The 21059-nt window shown below is 39.8% G+C and overlaps 1 protein-coding gene across 1 annotated transcript in view; it reads left to right on the top strand.

Annotated features, from left to right (window-relative positions):
* Positions 1 to 21059, top strand: part of DMC1 (DNA meiotic recombinase 1) — a 34723-nt gene that overhangs the window by 7759 nt on the left and 5905 nt on the right. The window contains exons 7-12 of the mRNA XM_084880032.1: positions 364 to 405; positions 1767 to 1839; positions 7245 to 7336; positions 8729 to 8802; positions 8935 to 9049; positions 9382 to 9442. Of these exons, the coding sequence (XP_084736158.1) occupies positions 364 to 405; positions 1767 to 1839; positions 7245 to 7336; positions 8729 to 8802; positions 8935 to 9049; positions 9382 to 9442 (457 nt within the window). The remainder of the gene's footprint in view (positions 1 to 363; positions 406 to 1766; positions 1840 to 7244; positions 7337 to 8728; positions 8803 to 8934; positions 9050 to 9381; positions 9443 to 21059) is intronic.

Genomic DNA, 21059 nt, shown 5'->3' with positions numbered 1-21059 from the left:
TTTGGTGGTTAGGGGATACCACCAGTATGAGGTTACTTCAGTTCTCCTTTGAGGATCTCAGCTCAGTGGGAGAACCCCAGGCTTTCCTATGGTAGGATCTTAAACTCTCGTTTATATGACTATTCCTAAGGAAAACTTTGTTTAACTTAATCTTTATCCAAAGGGCAATTCTGTGAATAAATACCTTTAAAAGTTATTTTTACTACTGGTATTCATATATGCAGAATCCATTCATGATGTGGTACTTTATGTGTAAAATTTGACTCTTGGAAAAGGAAACTATACTTACCCTGAGGCGATATTTTATTATTTAAGAAAATATCTAAAACTTAACTATGGGTTTTTGTTTTCTATATTTCACAGAATTTCGTACTGGAAAAACCCAGCTCTCTCATACACTCTGTGGTAAGGATACATAACAACAATAATAATAACAAAGCCCTAGCCGCTTTGGCTCAGTGGATAGAGCATCAGCCCTCGGACTGAAGGCTCCCGGGTTTGATGATGGTCAAAGGCATGTACCACAGTTGCAGGCTCCATCCCCAGCCCTGATTAGGGCACCTGTAAGAGGCAGCCAATCGATTTGTCTCTCACATCAATGTTTCTCTCTCTGTCTCTCTCTCTTTCCCTCTCCCTTCCACTCTCTAAAAATCAAGGGAAAAATATCTGGTGAGGATTAACAACAACAACAACAAATAATAATAATAATAACAAAAATAATCATAGCTGTTACTTACTAATCTAAATTGTGCCTGATACTTTATATAATATCATGTAATCTGAACAGATTAACAAGGAAAAGAAATCTCAGAGAGGTTAACTGCCCATAGTTACACAGATACCAAAGCTAGTCTTTGAATGTGTGATGCTTGAGGTGAAATGCTGCACTCTGAATACCTGAATGGAAATAGGGTTGAGGTAAATTGTATTGGTGGGGAGAGGTTTCACTGTCTCAATTTTTCCCATTCTATCTTTTCTATATTGTATCTTCAAGAATGTCACAAAATCTATTGAGGCCTAGGATCCCTTGGAGTAAGGTTCGCCCTAAGACAGACTTAAAAATAAATTTTTCTAAAACAGAGTAAGTAAAAACACTTCATTTTGCACAAAGGCATTATTGTGCATTTCTTGGACTTAAGTACAAGGGGCATGGCAAAATGGGTAAGAAAGGGATTCTGGAACCAAAATACCTGGCTTCATTCTTGACTCTACCATTAATAGCTGTGTGACTTGGGCAAGTTGCTTCACCTTCCTAATTCTCCCCATCAGTAAAATATGATAGTACCAAATTTAGGGTTGTTTTGAAAAGTAAATGAAATAATGCATGTACTTAATGTAAAATAATTCCTTAGTATGAACTACTACTACATAGAAAGAAAATGCATTTTAAATTTTGACTAAAATTAATCAAAATATTACTTAAATGAATTATACAGCATAAATTATATTTGTTATTATTTCTTATAAGAAAGTTAGTGAATTCTATCTCTATTCTTTAGGAGAACTGCCTTTCATGAATATCTCCCCTTGGGAGAGATGTTGACATTCTTTGATGAATTACTATTCTGCTGGCAGAATGCTTTAACTTTGCCATAAATTAGTAATATAAAAATATAACATGCTGATTAGAAACTAAAGGATCATGATTTTTTGCTAGCTTAACTAAAGAACTGCAACCAGCATAAATCCCATTTTAATTTATGTATTTATTTGTTTAAAATGTATTCATTCCTATTAATATTAATTAACTCTTAATTGCTTCCTAGTGACAGCTCAACTTCCAGGAGCAGGTGGCTACTCGGGAGGAAAGATTATCTTCATCGATACAGAAAATACTTTGTAACCTTTTTATTTAAAAAACTTGCTGTCATAGTAGTGTGAAATATCAATAGTAATGTTACTATAAAAGGGTTTGATTGAAATATATCATTTTTATAATCATCTCAGAAACCAGCAATAATGAGCAAAGCCAAGGGAAAAATAATTGCTGGTCAAGATCTCAAATCACTTTTTATTTAAAAAGATTTCATTTCTCTGAAAGGATTTGCTGTGAAATTGACAAAACAAATACTTGAGAGGAAAATACATATTCATTTTTAATCCTCTTCTCCAAATATCCTGTATAATAAAAGGGTAATATGCAAATCGACCAAACAATGGAACAACCAGTCATTATTACATGCACTGACCACCAGGGGGCAGATACTCAATGCAGGAGCTGCCCCCTCGTGGTCAGTGAGCTCCCACAGGTGAGTGCAGCAGCCCACCTCATGGCAGCACTAAGGATGTCCATCTGCAGCTTAGGCCCGTTCAATGCGAATAGTCTGACATCCCCTGAGGGCTCCTAAACTATGAAAGGGCACAGGCCGGGTTGAGGAAAATACATATTCATTTGTATTTCCCACCCCCACCCTAAGTGCACTAATGTTGTGCACTGGGCCTCTAGTTTTACTTATAAGTAGACAGAAGATTACTAGCTCACTTAGGATGTGGTTCAAAATAAGGGGAAATGTATGAAAGGAGCACAAGCACAGAAGGGAAAAGGGCAGATTTTGTTTATTTTATTTTTTTAAATAAATCTTTATTGTTCAGATTATTACAATTGTTCCTCTTTTCCCCCCCATAGCTCCCCTCCAACTGGTTCCCACCCCACCCTGTGCCCTTACCCTCCCCCGACTGTCCTCATCCATAGATGTATGATTTTTGTCCAGTCTCTTCCCACACCCTCACATCCCTTCCCCCCTAGAATTGTAGTCCACTCCCTTTCTGTGTCCCTGTTTCTATTATATTCACCAATTTATTCTGTTCATCAGATTTTTTTAATTCACTTCATTTTTAGATTCACTTGATAGATATGTATTTGTTGTTCATACTTTTTATCTTTACCTTTTTCTTCTTCTTCTTAAAGAATACCTTTCAGCTTTTCATATAATACTGGTTTGGTGGTGATGAACTCCTTTAGCTTTTTCTTACATGTGAAGCATTTTATCTGACCTTCAAGTCCGAATGATAGCTTTGCTGGGGAGAGTAATCTTGGTTGTAGGTTTTTACTATTCATCACTTTGAATATTTCTTGCCACTCCCGTATGGCCTACATAGTTTCTGTTGAGAAATCAGCTGATAGTCATATGGGTGTTCCCTTGTAGATAACTAACTTTTTCTCTTGCTGCTTTTATTATTCTCTCTTCGTCTTTTGCTCTTGGCATTTTAATTATGATGTGTCTTGGTGTGGTCCTCTTTGGATTCCTTTTGTTTGGGATTCTGTGTGCTTCCTGAACTTGTAAGTCTAATTCTTTCACCAGGTGGGGGAAGTTTTCTGTCATTATTTCTTCAAATAGGTTTTAAGTGTCTTGCTCTCTCTCTTCTTCTGGCACTCACATAATTATGATTCTGGTGCACTTGAAGTAGTCCCAGAGGCTCCTTACACTATTTTATATTTTTGGATTCTTTTTTCTTTGTTTTTTCCAGTTGGATGTTTTTTGCTTATTTGTATTTCAAATCTTTGATTTGATTCTTGTGATCCTCTAGTCTGCTGTTGGATCTCTGTATATTATTCTTTGTTTCAGTCAGTGTATGCTTAATTTCTAGTTGGTCCTTTTTCATATCCTCGAGGGTCTCACTAAGGTTATTGGCCTTTTCTAGAAAATTTTTGAAAAACCTTATAATCATGGTTTGAACTCTATATCCAGTCATTTGCTTTCCTCCATTTCTTTCATTTGTGACCTGTTTCTTTGTCTCTACATTCTGGCTGCTTCTCTGAGTTGATAAGAGTGGCTTTGTGTGCTAGGTGTCATATAGGACCCAGTGGCTCAGCCTCCCAAGTTACCTGAGGTGGACACTCTTGGTGCACCCCTTTGTGGGGTGTGTGCCCAGTCTTGTTGTAGTTAAGCCTTTATTGTTGTTGGTATCACTGGGAGGAATTGACCTCCAGGCCAATTGGCTGTGAGGATCAGCTGTGTCTACAATAGGAGAACTTCTGTGCTGGAGACACACTTATGAGATAAGTCTTGCAAAAGCCTCTGTGCTTACCTTGGATGGGCGGAGGCTCAGGGCGGAGCAGACAGCACCAGTTTCCTATCAGCCCTGCCCTAATAGGCTCCTGTGTCTCGGTGTCCCATGGTAATTGCTGCAAGCACCTCTGAGAGAAAGCCACCCTCGAGTTTCGCCTGCTGCCAGACAGTCCAGTTTCTCCCCATATGAGTCTAGGTCCCCAGAGTCTCACCCGAAACTGGAGTTAGAGCAGTCAGGAACTTCTGTTTCCCTCCTGATTGAGAAAGCCAGCCATGTACTCAGTTACAAGCTCTCTCCACGCATGCCTTCATACCTCTGCACTTAACTTCCGCAGCTCCTCTGAGTCTCAGTGTGCTTTTCTCTTTCCTTCTAGTTGTAGAATTTCTACTCAGCCAGCCTGTCTGTGGTTCTGAATGATGTCTGTTTTGTCTTTTAGTTGTAGTTTTGAAATTGTTGTGCAAGGCAGGAGTTCAGGTGTTTATCTATGCCGTCATCTTGATTTCTCAGAACCTGATTAGATAACAAAGAATTTGAAGTGAAAGGTATTCCAGAATGTAAGGTGATTTTAGTCTTAAACATAAAGGGCTTAAAAACCAGATGGATGATTATAGGACTCTCTTTCATGGCCTGCGTAGAAAGAGTTCCAATTCAGGGTTCAGGTTCTGGAGAAGGGCCGCACACAAATGAAGAGACTTGAAGAAATTCAATTTGGTGATATGAGGGGCCAGGCAGTAGTCCAACTCTAGTGGGAGAACTACTCCCTGCTCTGGCCCTGCCATCCCCTTTTATTGAGGCTTTGGGGAAAACATCTTAGGCAACATAAACAGAAATTTACATGTAGCCATTAGACAGGAAATAACAGAAACTTTCACGGGACAAACAAGGTAGATTCTGCTTCAGCTAACAATATCTCAACTAAAGATTAGAGCAATTAAGGTTGTTGACCAGCCTTCCTGGCTTCCTGTCAACATCTCTTTTTTAGTGAAACTGATTTGTTTTCCAGCAGATGATGAGTATAAATTAGATACTTTTGCAATATCTTGGCAAGTAATGAGAACTTGATCTAGGTTGGAAGCAGTAGAGATAAAAGGAAAAGGATAAGAAATATTAGGGGGGAAAAAAGAAATATTAGGGAGGAAAATTGCTAGTACTTGATGAAAGTATTTGGTAGACAAAGGAAAGAGGTGAGAGAAACCATACAAGGTTTTTTGTGTAGACAATGGGAGAATCATGTTGCTAATGACAGAATCGAGCAGATCATGTTTCAGAGAAAAGGTGGTGTTTCATTTTAATGTGTTGAATGTGAGGTACAGGAAGACATTCACATGGCAGTTGCAAACGTTGGATTCAGCTTAAGAAAGGGATAGGATCCAGAGATATGGATGTAATAGCCAAGGGGGCAAGAGAACTTAGAGAGAAGAGAGAACTGAGAACACAACTTTGGGGTATGCCAGTATTTAGAAAGGACTTAAAAGAAGAAACCATGGAGAGAGAGGAAGTAGGAGGATATCTGGATGTGAAGGATGAGCAAAAAGAAGAGTTTAAATTATTTAGACTTAACTATTCAGAATCTCGTTGAGTTTTTTTTATTCATTATTGTTTTTTGCATCCCAAATCTTTCCTGTATTTCTATTTTCCTGGAGTACCTACTCAAGTCATTTTATCAGAAAAGTAATGAGATGGTAAACTTGAGCTCTGGCATTCTGAAGATGCATTATTTTGCTCTCACTCTTAAACGTTCATTTGGCCTGTCACATACAAATTTGCATGGTATATTTCTATCCTATTGGGTGTTTGCTCCCTCTATCCCCACTTCACAGTGTTTCTGGATCATACAAATCCTGTAAATTTACTATCCAAAAAAAACTCCAGTAGAAGAAAAACACCAGAGAACTGTTTGCAGAATACTTTATTTGGAAATACTGGGCATAAGAAGATTCTGAGGAAGTTTCTAACTTGGAGAAGGAGGGTGGAATGTTGTATAGGGCTGTGATAAGAAGAGCTCAGCTGGGCTCCAGCTAGTTTCAGAAATAGCTATTTAAGGATGGTTCTCAGAGAGGGAGGAATTGTTCTTGCAGATTAAAAACCACCGTTTGGGCAATTTGGATTTTATCAAGAATGGTAAAGAGAAACAGGAGCCAAGTCCTATACAAGAACGAGTAGGGAGGGACAAGGAAACATGAGTGCTCAGTAGAATGTTTTCATTCTTTCAGTGGTTCTCGATATTTTTCTTTTTAATGTTTATATTTTGCCTACTTAATTATGTCTTATGCATACTTTTTGGTATGGATTATCTTATGATTCTTTATATGCACCATAATGCCTTGCATTGGTAATTTATGATTATGGTGATTTATTCCATATGGTGTTTGTAGATTGATTTGTAGATTGATTTGAACTTCCCTTCAGCATAAGCACGATTTTTATACTTTTGGTTACATAGTAACCAAGTTTTGTAAACACTGACATAGTGAAAAACGTTTTTATTCCTTTACAGTTTAATTAGATCTAAGTGATAATTAGCATCTTCCAGAATACCTTTGCAGGTACACTGAATTTGCTTCCCTATGACTTTACTAATTTCAGAAAGCTAGCACAACTCCTTAGAAGAAGGATGGTAATTCCCTTTTGACCTTTGAAGTTACCTTTCTGACCCTTTGGTTCACGTAGTTAAATTTACCATTCACTGGCAAAACATGATTAATGGTGTAATAAGCTATTTCATATTGAACAAGTGACGAGTAGGAACAGAGTGAATTAATTCACTTTGAAGTAACTTAAATTATAATTCAGTAATATTATCTTCCTAGAATACAACTATTATAGAATTGAGAACAAAAGAGATTCACAAATCTTATTTAGTTTTTCTCTTATAATTGATTTGCTGCATATCCTGAGTCATTTGCTTAATCTCTGTCAGTGTCCTCATTTGTAAAATGTAATATAGACCATACAGCTGGCTTCCATGGTTATTGTAAAGATTAGATAAGTTAACATTTAAATGCTTACAGCTTTTTCATTTCTCTCACCATTATCACTACGTAAGGTATTCATTGAGGCACTTATGAAAAATAAAATGTGGTGTAGATTTGAAGTGATTATTAGTATCCTCCCAAATACCTTTGCAGGCACATCATTTGCCTCTCTGTTCATTTCCTGACAGTATTATTTTTGTAGTTGTCTAAACTTTTTTAGAATTGCTGTATTTGTTCCTTAATTTTGGCACCTTCCAGCCGTCCAGATCGCCTCCGGGACATTGCTGACCGCTTCAACGTGGACCATGATGCAGTCCTGGACAATGTGCTTTATGCACGTGCATATACTAGTAAGGACCCCATGCAATTGCGTGCTGGGTGGTTTTAAGGTTGGCAGCACTGATTACTACCTGAGTAATAATCACAACCTTTGGCACTGTTATTTTCTCTTTTTATTTTACTTTTCTCCAAATTAATTTAGTCCACAAATTGTATCATCTGGTAAGTCCTTAGATATTAAAATGCCCTGAAATTATTTCTTACCTTTGTGTTTGAAATGGAGAGTATCATGGGTAATGTAGCATTTGGCATGTATGCTAATGCGGAATATGAAGTCATCCTACATAATAAAAGGCTAACATGCACATTGACCGAACTGCCCAAAGACCAGTCACTATGACACGCACTGATCACCAGGGGGCAGACGCTGAATGTAGGAGCTCCCCCTGATGGTCAGTGCACTCCCCTGAGCTAGGCTCATGGCTGGCAAGCGCAGCAGTGGTGACTGGGAGCCTCTCCTGCCTTTGCATCCGTCAGACATCCCCTGATGGCTCTTGGACTGCGAGAGGGCACAGGCTGGGCTGAGGGACGCCCCCAACCCCCCCGAGGGCACAACATTTCATGAACCAGACCTCTAGTATTTAATAAAGTTAAATAATTTAAATAACTAAGAAAATCCTTCCAGGCTGGTTTGACTCAGTGGTTGAGCATCGACCTATGAACCAAGAGGTCATGGTTTGATTCCTGGTCAGGACACATGCCCGGATTTCAGGCTCGATCCCCATTGTGGGGCACGCTGGAGGCATCTAATCAATGATTCTCTCTCATCACTAATTTTTCTATCTCCCTCTCCTTTCCTCTCTGGAATCTATACAAAAATATTTTTAAAAAGAAAATTTTACCTCACTGGTTTGCCTCATTGGTTAGAGCATCAGCCACGGAAGGAAGGGTCTCGGGTTCAATTCCCAGTCAAGGGCATGTACCTCGTTTGCAGGTTCCCCAGCCCCAGCGGGAAGCAGCCAATCAATGTTTTCCTCACATCAATTTTCCTTTCTCTTTTTTTTCTCTCTCCCTCATCTCTCCTTCCACTCTCTCTCTAAAGATCAATGGAGCCTGGCTGGTGTGGCTCAACAGTTGAGCATTGACCCAGAAACTAAGAAGTCACTAGTTGGATTCCTGGTCAGGGCACATAGCCCGGGTTTGCGGGCTCTATCCATGGTGGGGTGCATGCAGGAGGCAGCTGATGGGTGATGTTCCTCTCTCATTGATGCTTCTATCTCTCTATCTCTCTCCCTTCCTCTCTAAAATCAATTTTAAAAATTAAAAAAAAAAATATCTTCTAGTGAGGATAAAAAAAAGAAACCCTTCCAGGATTCTCTTTGCCTGAATGCCAAAGACATAACTGATTTTTGCCTCTGCTTCTTCCAGCTTTTATAACATTTTTTCACTGCATTTCCCACCAGGTGAACATCAGATGGAGCTACTTGACTATGTAGCAGCAAAATTCCATGAAGAAGGTGGCATATTCAAGCTGTTGGTACAAGCTTTTAAATATTGCTCATTCACAGAGCTATTTATTATAGTATATTATTTTTCTTTTATTGATTCTGATTCATATTAACTTCTTCCTTTCCAAATGCATATTTATTTTTACATGAATTCTGTGCAGATCATTGATTCGATAATGGCACTTTTTCGAGTGGATTTCAGTGGTCGTGGGGAGTTGGCTGAACGACAACAAAAATTGGCCCAGATGCTATCACGACTCCAAAAAATCTCAGAAGGTAAATTTTAATAGCACTATCAGAATAGCATCTGTGACTGTTTCCTGAGTAGACTTTGCAGAGAAGCTCAGAATAATGTCAGGAAGCAATACATTTTCTAAAAATAAAATTTCTTTCATGAGAATACTGCTCTTTAAAAAAAACATTGATTCTAATACAATAAGGTACCTAAATAATAACTTCGACTCAATTTATGTAATTGAAGAAAAATATGAATATAATTTTGTTTATACAACAAGCTACAATATTCCTACCTTCTGAAATCTAAGCAAAGAACTTCTTATATTTACTTTGCCATTATCTTAGTTTCTTAATTTTATTTCTTGATGCAGAATATAATGTGGCTGTGTTTGTGACCAATCAAATGACTGCTGATCCAGGAGCAACTATGACGTAAGCCCCAATATTCTGCTTTTGTATTTCACAAAGGTTAATAACAGAGGATTAAAGTATAGAATAGAAAACAATTCCAATATAATCAGTCCTGATGTAGGCACAAATATATCACAAATCTCTTTTTTTTTCTTCTTTTTTTTTATGGGCATTTTTTCAATTTTTATTAAAGTATAACATATATTCAGAAAAATACATGTACCATACAGATACAACTTGATGGTTTTTCAGAAATTCAGCACACCCCTGTAAATCAGCACACAGTAAGGAATATCCATGTCACCAACCCCATAAACACCGGTAATGCTCTTTTAGATACCCCCACTCTTACATCAGTTACCTGTTATAACAGAATAGTTTAGTTTTGCCTGTTTTAATTCCTTGTATAAATGGATCAACATTATGTTTTGAAAGATTCATCCACACTGTTGCAGGTAGTTATATTCCATTCATTTTCATTGCTATATAGTAGTCCATTGTATGAATAACCCACAATTTATTTTTTTCTATTTCTACTCTCAATGGCCATCTTGATTGTTATTTTAGATGAAAAATTCCATGTGCATAGTTAAGAATTGGTTACACTTTTAAACTGATCCACAGTGCATATTTTAGAAGGTTTTCTTGATATATTGTCAAATCTTTTTATTTTTTTTTTAAGTCAATCTTTATTGTTCATATTATTACAAAGGTTCCTCATTTCTTCCCCCCTCCACCAGGTTCCCACCCCACCCTCCACCCCCTCCCCATCCCCCATTGTCCTCATCCATAGGTGCAGTTTATGTTCAGTCTCTTCCTCCCTCCCTTTCCCCGATAGTAAATCCCTTTTCAGATAGTAAATCAGTTACTTAGCATTTTCTCATATCAATAATACCTCCACATGCCCAATGATACATTCCACACAAAAGACATTTCCAAATAGGTCAACCAGCCTCATCCAGGCCCCACCCAAGGCACTCACAGATCAACACCCCAGCGCTATACTAACTCAACACATCCAGATCTAAGCCTTCATCACTTGATTCAGCAGACCCTCAAGTTCCCACAAAAGTTTCCAGCCATGTCTGAGAGGCAGCCGTGGGGCAGGGGCAGGCGAGGAGCGAGCTGTTTCGGGCCTGGCTGCTCTGGGTCTGGCCTCTGTTGCTCTGGTTCGTTCCACAACCAGCTGCTCCGGGTCTGGTCACTGCCACTCCCGACCTATCTTTTTTTTTTTTTTTTTTTTAATTGATTTTTCACAGAGAGGAAGAGAGAGGGATAGAGAGCCAGAAACATCAATGAGAGAGAATCATCGATCAGCTGCCTCCTGCACACCCCCAACTGGGGATGTGCCCGCAACCAAGGTACATGCCCTTGACCGGAATCCAACCTGGAACCTTTCAGTCTGCAGGCCGACGCTCTATCCACTGAGCCAAACCGATCCAGGCTATATCACAAATCTCTTTACTGCACAGTTAATATCTATACTAATAAAAGGGTAATATGCTAATTAGACTGGAACGACTGGACATCTTCTGGATGTCCTTCTAGATAAAAGCCGGGGCCCGGCCCAGGGGAAGCCTCCCCGGAGGCAGGGAAGCCACCGAGGTCACAGTCCCAGATGCCTGCGGCCCCATCCAGAAGCAGGGAAGCCACCCTTGGTCCCTGGTGCCTGCCCAGGCAAAGCCGACCCGGGTGTCTTTGGCCAACTCAGGCAAAGCTGGCCCAGGTCCCGGTGCCTGTAATCAGCAAGAGGGAGGGAAGCCTGGATCCCAGGTGCCTGTGGCCGGCCAGAGGGAAGGAAGCCCACATCCCAGTTGCCTTTGGCCAGTCTGAGGAAGGAAGCCTGAGTCCCAGGTGCGGAGGCAGTTAGGGGCAATCAGGCAGGCAGGTAGAGACAGTTAGAGGCAATCAGGCAGGCACGAGAGTGGTTAGGAGCCAGCGGTCCCAGATTGCGAGAGGGATGTCTGATGGCCAGTTTAGGCCCGATCCCACAGAGGTCGGACACCCCCTGAGAGGTCCTGGATTGCAAGAGGGTGCAGGCTGGGCTGAGGGACCCCCCAATGCATGAATTTCATGCACTAAGTCTCTAGTCTATATATATAAAAGCCTAAGTGACTGTCCAACCAGTGGCTGTGATGCACAATGACCACCAGGGGGCAGACGCTCAATGCAGGAGCTGCTGAGCTTCAGTGACTTGGCAGCTGTGGTTCTCAGGTGATGCACCCAGAACCAGAGAGGAGGGAGCCTGATTCCAGAGTGTGTCACCCAAGTACCACCCTTTCACAACCCAGGACCCCTTGGGGGATGTCAGAGAGCCAGCTTTGGCCCAATCCTCACAGGCCAAAAGGGAACACACCTGCCAGAAGGACCCCGATCACTCTGTAGATGCCCTTCAAGCCCCAGCTCCACTCCAAGTGTGGCCAGTTGGGGAGGGACCGAGGAAGGTTGGCTCCAGGCCAAGTCCAGCCAGTCTCACCCAGTTCCCATCCCCACCAGCAATCTTCTAATTAATTTACTTTCAATGTGCACAAATCCATGCACCAGGCCTCTAGTTACTTTATAATTGTAAATATCACTTATTTGTAATCTAGAACCTATTTTTCCCTAGTTCTTTATAAAATAAAGCAATAGTTTAACTATTTTCAGAGATATTTTCGGCTCTGCTTTTGTCTAGGACTAAAGGAATATTAAAGGATAAGAAGTAAAAATCCCAGGGAAATTAAAATATATTCCAGATATATATATATATGAATGGCTTCAATAGAACTAATAAACTTTTAGCTTAAAAAAGGGGAAGGCTTTATAGGATTATTTATGTATGTATAAGAGATCCTATGAGAGAAGTCTACTGTTTAAAGAAGCAATTCAGTCCATATTAGGCATATGCAGAATTTGTTGAAATATTTGTACATGTCATTCACGAATTGATGGCTCTTTTTGAAAGATGGTAGTGAAGGGAAAGGCAAGCAGATATAAAAGAAGGTAATGAAAAAAGAAAATTTGAAGAAATTTTAGTTGCTACCATAAAAATTCTAAATACTGTATATCTTAATAAGCAATCAAAATAATCCTGAATCTGTAATATTGTTTTTAAAGATCTTTTCAACAACTTTTTTTTTTATTTAGAAAAAATTTTTATCGGAGAAAAGTGTAAGACAAGTATAATGAATACACATATATCTTTCACCTAGACTCATCAAATTGTTAACATTTTGCCACATGTTTTTTCTCTCGTGTGTGCACACACTCATATCATGTGTGTGTGTGTGTGTGTGTGTGTGTGTGTGTGTGTGTGTGTGTATTGTTTGGTGAATCATTTGAGGGTCTTTTTTTGTGAATTATTGAGAATTATTTGTAGGCATGACACTTCACCATGTAATGCTTCAGCATAGCTCTTTTAAAAACAAGAACATTTTCATACATAACTATAATATAATTATTACACTCAGGAAAGTTAACATTGGCATACTTGTGTTATCTCATATACACTTTTATTCAAATGTCTCCAATTATGACATATAATTTCCTTTATAGTTGTTGGGATTTTTTGGTTTTATTTTAGATTTAAGAGCAATGGAGGATCGTACTTTGCATGTAATTGTCATATCTCTTTAGTCTCCTTTAATCAAAACAGCTCCTCAACCTTTGTTTGACTTTTATGACACTGACATTTTTGAAGAGCATAGGTGAACTGTTTTTCAGAATGTCCCTCAAATTAGGGTTGATTTTTTTCTCATTATTTAAAGTGTTAAACACTTCTGGTAAGAAAATTATAGAACAGTTTGTCCCATTATTAGTGGTGTTAAGTTTGATCATGTGATTAAGATGGTGTTCACAGCCGAAACCGATTTGGCTCAGCGGTAGAGCGTCGGTCTGCAGACTGAAAGGTCCCAGGTTCGATTCCAGTCAGGGGCATGTACATTGGTTGGGGGCACATCCCCGGTGGGGGGTGTGCAGGAGGCAGCTGGTCCATGTTTCTCTCTCATCGACGTTTCTGGCTCTCTCTCTCTCTCCCTTCCTCTGTAAAAAATCAATAAAAATTAAAAAAGAAGATGGTGTTCACAAAATTTCTGCATTGTAAAAGACCTTTTCCCCTTTGTAATCAACAAGTAATTTGTGAGATTATACTTTGAGACTGGCGTAATTAACCTTGTTCTATGATAAGCTTTCACCCATTGATTTCAACATCCGTGGAAGATTTTTGCTTCCATCAATTATTACTCTGATGGTTGCAAAGCTTAGTGATATCACTTGAAAATTGAGTCAGTATATCAGAGTGTAGCAGATAAATGAGTCATTGACATATATTATTTTTTATTATTAATTGCAGTCACTCTGCTCTCTATTCCATTCCCTAAACTTCTAATTATAAAATAAATATAATGGAAATTGACATATATATTAAATGATACTTGATAAGCTAGTGTAGATTATGCAAATTGTACTGAAATGAATGTGTCTCTCATTAGACATTTTCTAAATTAACTCTAAGAGTATTGCTGCACCTTCTCCAGTTTGATATATCTCTCGTTTTTCAATATTCTTTTATGAGTATTTTCTACTTACTTACAGGAGATTCCAAAGTGAAAAGACTACACAAATGATATTAGGCAAGTTAAAATATTGAGAAGAGGGAAATCAATCATTTAATTAATTCAATAAATATTTATTGAAAATGTATATCAAGATTATAAAAATTCACTAGTTAACAAAAAAGACTATGTGCCTTGTCTTCATAAAAAAAAAAAAGATAACTAAATGATGTCCCCTTAACTCAAAATTTTAGTCTTGGAAGGGCACCCATTGTTGTTAGTCATTGAGTTGTGAAGGCAGTCTTCTCTGTTTTATAAGGTATCTTTATAGATAGGACATAAAATACTTCACAAACAGATAATTTTAAACCGAAGAGAAATGGAAGATTTTTCAGGCTTGCTTTAAAAAGAGAAAATGACTCATTGCTCAGTGGGTTGCATTCAAATAAAATAGTTCAAGTTAAAGAGCAATGTTCTTTCTTCAGATGTGGGAAGGGAACAATGAAGAGGCCAACACTGTCTATCTGGAGTTAGAAGGCAAAGGAAATCAGTGAGAATTTTAGGTCACAGGTAGTGTTCTTTTTCTTATATTTGTAGAAAGTTTCCAAAAGAATAAGACCATTTTGGATTAACTCCAGTAAGACAATGACAGGAGAAATAGAGAGGTGACAAAAAATAATTGAAGGAGTCAGAGTAGAGAGGAGATTTATAATGAAAGTAGAGGCCCGGTGCATGAAATTTGTGCACTGAGGGGGGAAGGGGTCCCTTAGCCTGGCCGGTGCCCTCTCGCAGTCCAGGAGCCCTCAGGGGATGTCTGACTGACAGCTTAGGCCCATAAGTCGGACATCCTTAGTGCTGCCGCAGAGGCAGGAGAGGCTCTCGCCCCACAGCCACTGCTGCACTCTCCAGCGGAGAGCCTGGCTTCTAGCTGAGTGGTGCTCCCCCTGTGGGGGAGTACTGGCCACCAAAGGGCAGCTCCTGTGTTGAGTGTCTGCCCCCTGGTGATCAATGTGTGTCATAGTGACCGGTCATTCTGCTGTTCAGTCGATTTGCATATTAGCCTTTTATTATATAAAGGATGAGCTAGGTAAAGAGCCAGAGAAGGAAACAGAAGCTAGTACTTTTGCTGGCTTTGAAACATCTACTTTGAAACATCATCTCCTCCACCTAGGAAATAAGGCTCTCCATAATTAGAATATTCTAAAGTATTTTAAATTATAACAATACAAATTAAATGCATGTCTTCATATAAGGCACATAAATTACCACACTAAAGGAAAAAAAAGTTTTAAACTAAAGGATTCCAAATGCTATTAGAAAACCTCCCATAAAGAAAATACCTTTTTCCCCCTCAGTGTTGAGGAACTCCAAGCCACAGCTTGCCTGGAGCCTGTCAGAGAAATATCACTATAATTAGGATGAGTCCCCAAGTACGCTGACAATAATTGAGGCTTATATCCCATGCATTATACTTGATGCACATTGTATTAAAAAAAAAAAAAAAACCAACACAAAATTATAGAGGCAAGGAGCTACCATGTGATACAGCAGAGCAATAGCTCCTAGACAAGGCTTACAGATACAGATTTTAAAACTAGAATGATCTAATTGATAAAGGTCTAGAGATAAAAAGTCAGAATATCCTATATAATAAAAAGCTAATATGCAAATCGACCGAACAGCGGAACAACCAGTCACTACGATACACACTGACCATCAGGGGGCAGATGCTCAACGCAGGAGTTGCCCCCTGGTGGTCAGTGTGCTCCAGCCAGAAGCTGGGCTCACGGCTGGCAGCTGGCGAGCGCAGCGGCAGTGGTGGGAGCTTCTCTTGCCTCTGTGGCAGCACCAAGGAGCAGCGAGCTGAGTGGTAAGGAGCAGCGAACAGGCAGGCAGTAAGGAGCAAGGGTCCCAGACTGTGAGTGGGCGCAGGTCGGGCTGAGGGGACCCCACCTACCCAGTGCAAGAATTTTGTGCACCAGGCCTCTAGTGAGGCTATAAAACTCCTCACCAGGGTAATAATAAGATGAGGGATGAATAAGACCATGATATTGCCTACCTCATTTGTGTATTTGTCTTGCTAAAACAAAAAGTCATCTTAAGACATTTGCAGTCTCATAAATAAGTCAGTTTATTCTCTAGGGATGTCTCCTATTGATTTAACATCATTAGCATAAATTAAGAGGCAATATAGTTAGAGAAAAATATTAAACCAGGGTTACTAGCATGGTGACCTTGTCATTTAAACTTATATTCTTCTCCATCAAAATTAAGAGAATTTATATTTTTATTCATTACTTACCATGTTCCAAGTCTTTCATGCATTGTCTTATGTAATTCACTCAGCCTCCTTTGGGCTTCCTGTTCTTTTTGAGAAGGTATTTCCAGTATGTTGCTCCATACTTCTAAAACTCTAGGATTCCATCTCAAAGTGTGGAAAAATGTAGATTTTTCTGCATACTTTGGGAGGAAACAAAAGGGGTGAATTACTTAACAAAACTTGTTAAATATATTCCTTTTTCTAAACCATCTCTTTCTCCAAAATGCTTCTCTTCTGGCAATATTCTTTCTCACTGTCTTCCCCCAACTTCAAGGCATCTTCCTTATTCCTGAGCATGCTCCCCTTGACTTTTCCTCCTCATGGGACCCCTTCTCAGAAATTCCATCTATAAGCTTATCCCTTAGCAGGTCAAAACAACCATGACTATCCATTGTCCCTCAAGCTTGCCTTTGCCCAGGCCCCTCAAGGTCCCCACTCCAACAAGTATTTCAGATAGATATTATTTACAAAGGAGGAAACAGAGGCTCTGAGTATTTAGTACTTACTCATCACACAATTAATAAACAGAGCCAGCCCGGCCATGTGGCTTAGTGGTTGAGCATCAACCTATGAACCAGGAGGTCATGGGTTTGATTCCCGGTCAGGGTACATGCCTGGGTTGTGGGCTTAATCCCTGGTGTGGGGCATGCAGGATGCAACTGATCAATGATTCTCTTTCATCATTGATGTTTCTGTCTCTCTCTCCCTCTCCCTTCCTCTCTGAAATAAATAAAAATTATTTAAAAACAAAAACAGAACCAGGATTTTAATCCTTGTATCTTTGACTTCAGAGTTGTGCTCTTTTAGCCTTACTGTCATGATTAAGTACATTACACTCCCAGAAAGATATTATCTGCCCTACCATCACCATAATCTATAAACATAAATATATATGCTTCATGACCCCATCACCCAAATTTGAGGTTGGGAGGTCAGGCTGTTCTGGGTTCTACCCTCCATGATATGATATAGGCCTTATTCTGTTCAACCAGAGGGGGATAAATAATCTTTCTTGGGCCCTCTTTATTTCTAATATCCAACCCCATCTCTTCCTCTTTATCATCACATCCCCCTAACCCCTGAGAAAAGGAGGAAGAAGTGGAAAAGAAAATACAAAAGAAGGGGAAATAAGAGAATATGCTAAAGGAGGGATGTGGGTGTTTTTCTTAAGCTGTTCTTACTTGGTCAGAAATAGAAGTAAATTAAAGCACTCTAAAAGAATGTGGAATGCTATCTTGTACTTTATTGGTTCAAAGAAAGTTCAAAGAAACTTTAAGGAGATTTTCTTGGTCTGTATGTTTTATCTGAGTTGTTTAGTTAAATAATAATAATTATCATTTGTTGAGTATCTCTTCTGTGCCAAGATTACTGTAAGAGTAGAGCTAATTGGCACAGTTCCTGGCATGTAGTAGGCTTCCAATGAGTTATACTAAATATATCTTGGATCTTCACAACAGCCCTAAGATATAAGGTCTTTTTGTTCTCATTTTACAGTTAAAGAAACTAAGACTCATAAAGGTAAGAAGCCCAAGGTAACAAAGATAAGATGTTTGCTTCGGGTTTAAGAAAGCAGGAGGTAATATTGTAGTCACTGGACTAATGTCTTTTTTTTATATATATATTTTATTGATTTTTTTACAGAGAGGAAGGGAGAGAGATAGAGAGCTAGAAACGTCGATGAGAGAGAAACATCGACCAGCTGCCTCTTGCACACCCCCTACCAGGGATGTGCCCGCAGCCAACGTACATGCCTCTGACCGGAATCGAACCTGGGACCTTTCAGTCCACAGACCGATGCTCTCCCACTGAGCCAAACCGGTTTCGGCTGGACTAATGTCTTACCTAAATAATTTCATTTTATTTTCACCATTACCCTCCTAGTTAGGCACAGTTATTAATCCCCATTTAAAATGAAGAAACGCCAAAACCGGTTTGGCTCAGTGGATAGAGCATCAGCCTGCGGACTGAAGGGTCCCAGGTTTGATTCTGGTCAGGGGCATGTGCCTTGGTTGCGGGCACATCCCCAGTGGGGGGTGTGCAGGAGGCAGCTGATCGATGATTCTCTCTCATCAATGTTTCTAACTCTCTATCCCTCTCTCTTCCTCTCCTTAAAAAAATCAATAAAAATATATTAAAAATAAAATAAAATGAAGAAACACAGTTAGAATGGTAAGTTCATATATCATACAGTACATGAGGGCTGTATATGATGGAAAAGGTTGGCATACTGTCATTTGAGAGGCTTTTCAGGTATATTCCTATTACCCTGGTTAATTGACCAGAATTCAAGGCCCTAAGCCTTGCAGGTAGAGATTTGATTCAGTCATCCTGCTAAGAACAAGTTCATCTCTCAGGGGCAGACCCACATTAAGCTCAGGAGACTCAAAGACCAGAGGGCCTGTTTACTGATACTGAAAAATGTAACTACATTTGAGGTTCTTATAATCAGTGCATTCTCTCTGTAGGTTGACCTCTATAGGAATCCAAATTTTAATCCAAAGTTTCTTACTAAATATGGAATCCAAGCAAAAGGAAATAATTAGATGAGATTGAATAGTATGGACTGCCTCATATACTAAGGACTCAATAAATCTTGGTTGTTATTATTATTTTTTAAATATATTTTTATTTTTATTGACTTCAGAGATGGAGAGAGAGGGAGATAGAAACATCAGTGATGAGAGAGAATCATTGATCAGCTACTTCCTGCACGCCCCACATTGGGAATCGAGCTGCCCTGACCAGAAACCTGACCCATAGGTTGAGAACCGCTGCTGTAGACCATCCTGTGTGGTGACTTCAGGTCTCTGAATTTGCAGGACCGCCATGCAGGCCTCCCCTGCGCTTGTCAGGTCAGCATGTGGCCCCTTTGGTCCATACCAGCTTTAATAAACATCCTCTAAAATTAAAAAAAAAAATTTTTTTTTGCAATGCCTTATTTTTTATTTTATTTTATTTTATTTTATTACAAAAAGTGGGAGAGAAGGCACCCCGTTTCCAAAATATAATTTTAAAAAATTCCATGCAGTAAACACTGGGAAACTGGTTCAGAATGCTGCTTCTGATGGCCAAGTGTCAGCAGTGGCCAGATTTGGTTTCCACTGGGGAAGGCCTAGGGACTGACTGCTATGGTAGTTTTCAGACCCAAAGTGACTGCAAAAAATAAAAACATATACATATTTATTTATTTTTAAAATATGTTTTATTGATTTTAAAATATATTTTATTGATTTTTTACAGAGAGGAAGAGAGAGGGATAGAGAGTTAGAAACACGATGAGAGAGAATCATCGATCAGCTGCCTCTTGCACACCCCCCACTGGGGATGTGCCCGCAACTAAGGTACATGCCCTTGACTGGAATCGAACCCGGAACCTTTCAGTCCGCAGGCTGATGCTCTATCCACTGAGCCAAACCAGTTTTGGCAAAACATATACATATTTAAAGAAGCATGCAGCACCTCTTCCATCTTTGGGCCTTTATACAAATTTTGGCCTTTGCAAAAACAAAAGGGTTGGGGGGGGGGTGATTTGGCGGTGAGTACACGGGCGAAGAGCGGCCTTTTCAGTCCTCCTGGAGGTGAACGCTGCCCATCACATTTTCTTCAAAACAAAACAAAATTGGAAAGGGAAAAGCAAAGTAGCCCCAAAGTAAAATCGCCACAATGAATTTGAGCTTTTTGCAGAGGAAATCGCACCCAAAAATAGGACCGGATCTGAGGGGAAAGGATGGGGGCGGAGAGGTCAGGCGGAGGGATGGTGTACTGCGGCTGCACAATGGCATTAAGGAGATTATCCGGGGCAATTAGGGCCTGGCCAGCCGCGGGGTGGCTGAATGGAAAAGATTAGGTTAATTTCATTAATTTGCAATCCACGATCTCTGCTCAGGCCCCCTAACTCCCTTCCCTTGGCACTTCTGCCCCTATAACCCTTATAAAGTCCCCAACCCCTCCCCACCAAAGGAACAGAAAGAGCCGAACCTGGTTCTTTTTGTCATCGGCATCTCACCAGGAACTAAATCCAGGATGACGTCGACTCAGTACCCTAATCTGCTTTAACAGAGGCCTGTAGCCCTGGCCAGGGTGCTAGGTTCCACAGGCGCAGGGTGCTGGAGCAACCAATTGTGTCTCTCTCACTCCAACGCTTCTCTGTGTGTCTTTCCCTCTCCCTTCCACTCTGTCTGGAAGTCAAAATCAATGGAAAAAATGTCTTCGGGAGAGGATAAATACATAAGTTAATTTTTAAAAATAGAGAAATGTATACAGTAGTTTGAGAGCACATTCTACTCTGTCTCAGGGTTATCAGGAGAGATTCCTAAGAAGAATGACAAGGGAAAGGGGCTTTTGTCTCAGAGGGAAGCCTTTGTGCAAAGGCATCCTTGTGTAAGAGGAGTTGCTGAAATAAGAAAAAAGAAAAGTTTGAGAGGGAGGGAGGAAGAGTGACTACAACTGCAAATAAGTATGTAGATGGCAGACAGAAAGTGGAGTTGAGGGAGCTTCTTCCTGAAAGCACTAATTTTCTCTGTGAAGAAGCAGGCGGTGTTGTCAAAGAGAGGGGACAAGAATACAGAAGGGGACTTGAGGAAACCACTGAAGTTTTGGAAAAGGGGAGGTGAAGCTAACTGTGCTCACACAGAATTACTAGTCCGTATTGAGAGACACCTGTAACATAGCTGTTAAACTTCTCTCAGCCCAATTAGCTAACTCTGACTATCATTTCTGGTCTGCCCTTGATAGACTCTTCTAACTGTTCTATCTTCGGTGGCAGCATCCATTTTTCTACAGTCCA

The sequence above is a fragment of the Pipistrellus hanaki genome, assembly GCF_964339955.1.
Source record: "Pipistrellus hanaki genome assembly, chromosome: 3".
In the NCBI taxonomy this organism is placed as follows: Eukaryota; Metazoa; Chordata; class Mammalia; order Chiroptera; family Vespertilionidae; genus Pipistrellus; species Pipistrellus hanaki.
This window is presented reverse-complemented; position numbering and strand designations above follow the sequence as displayed.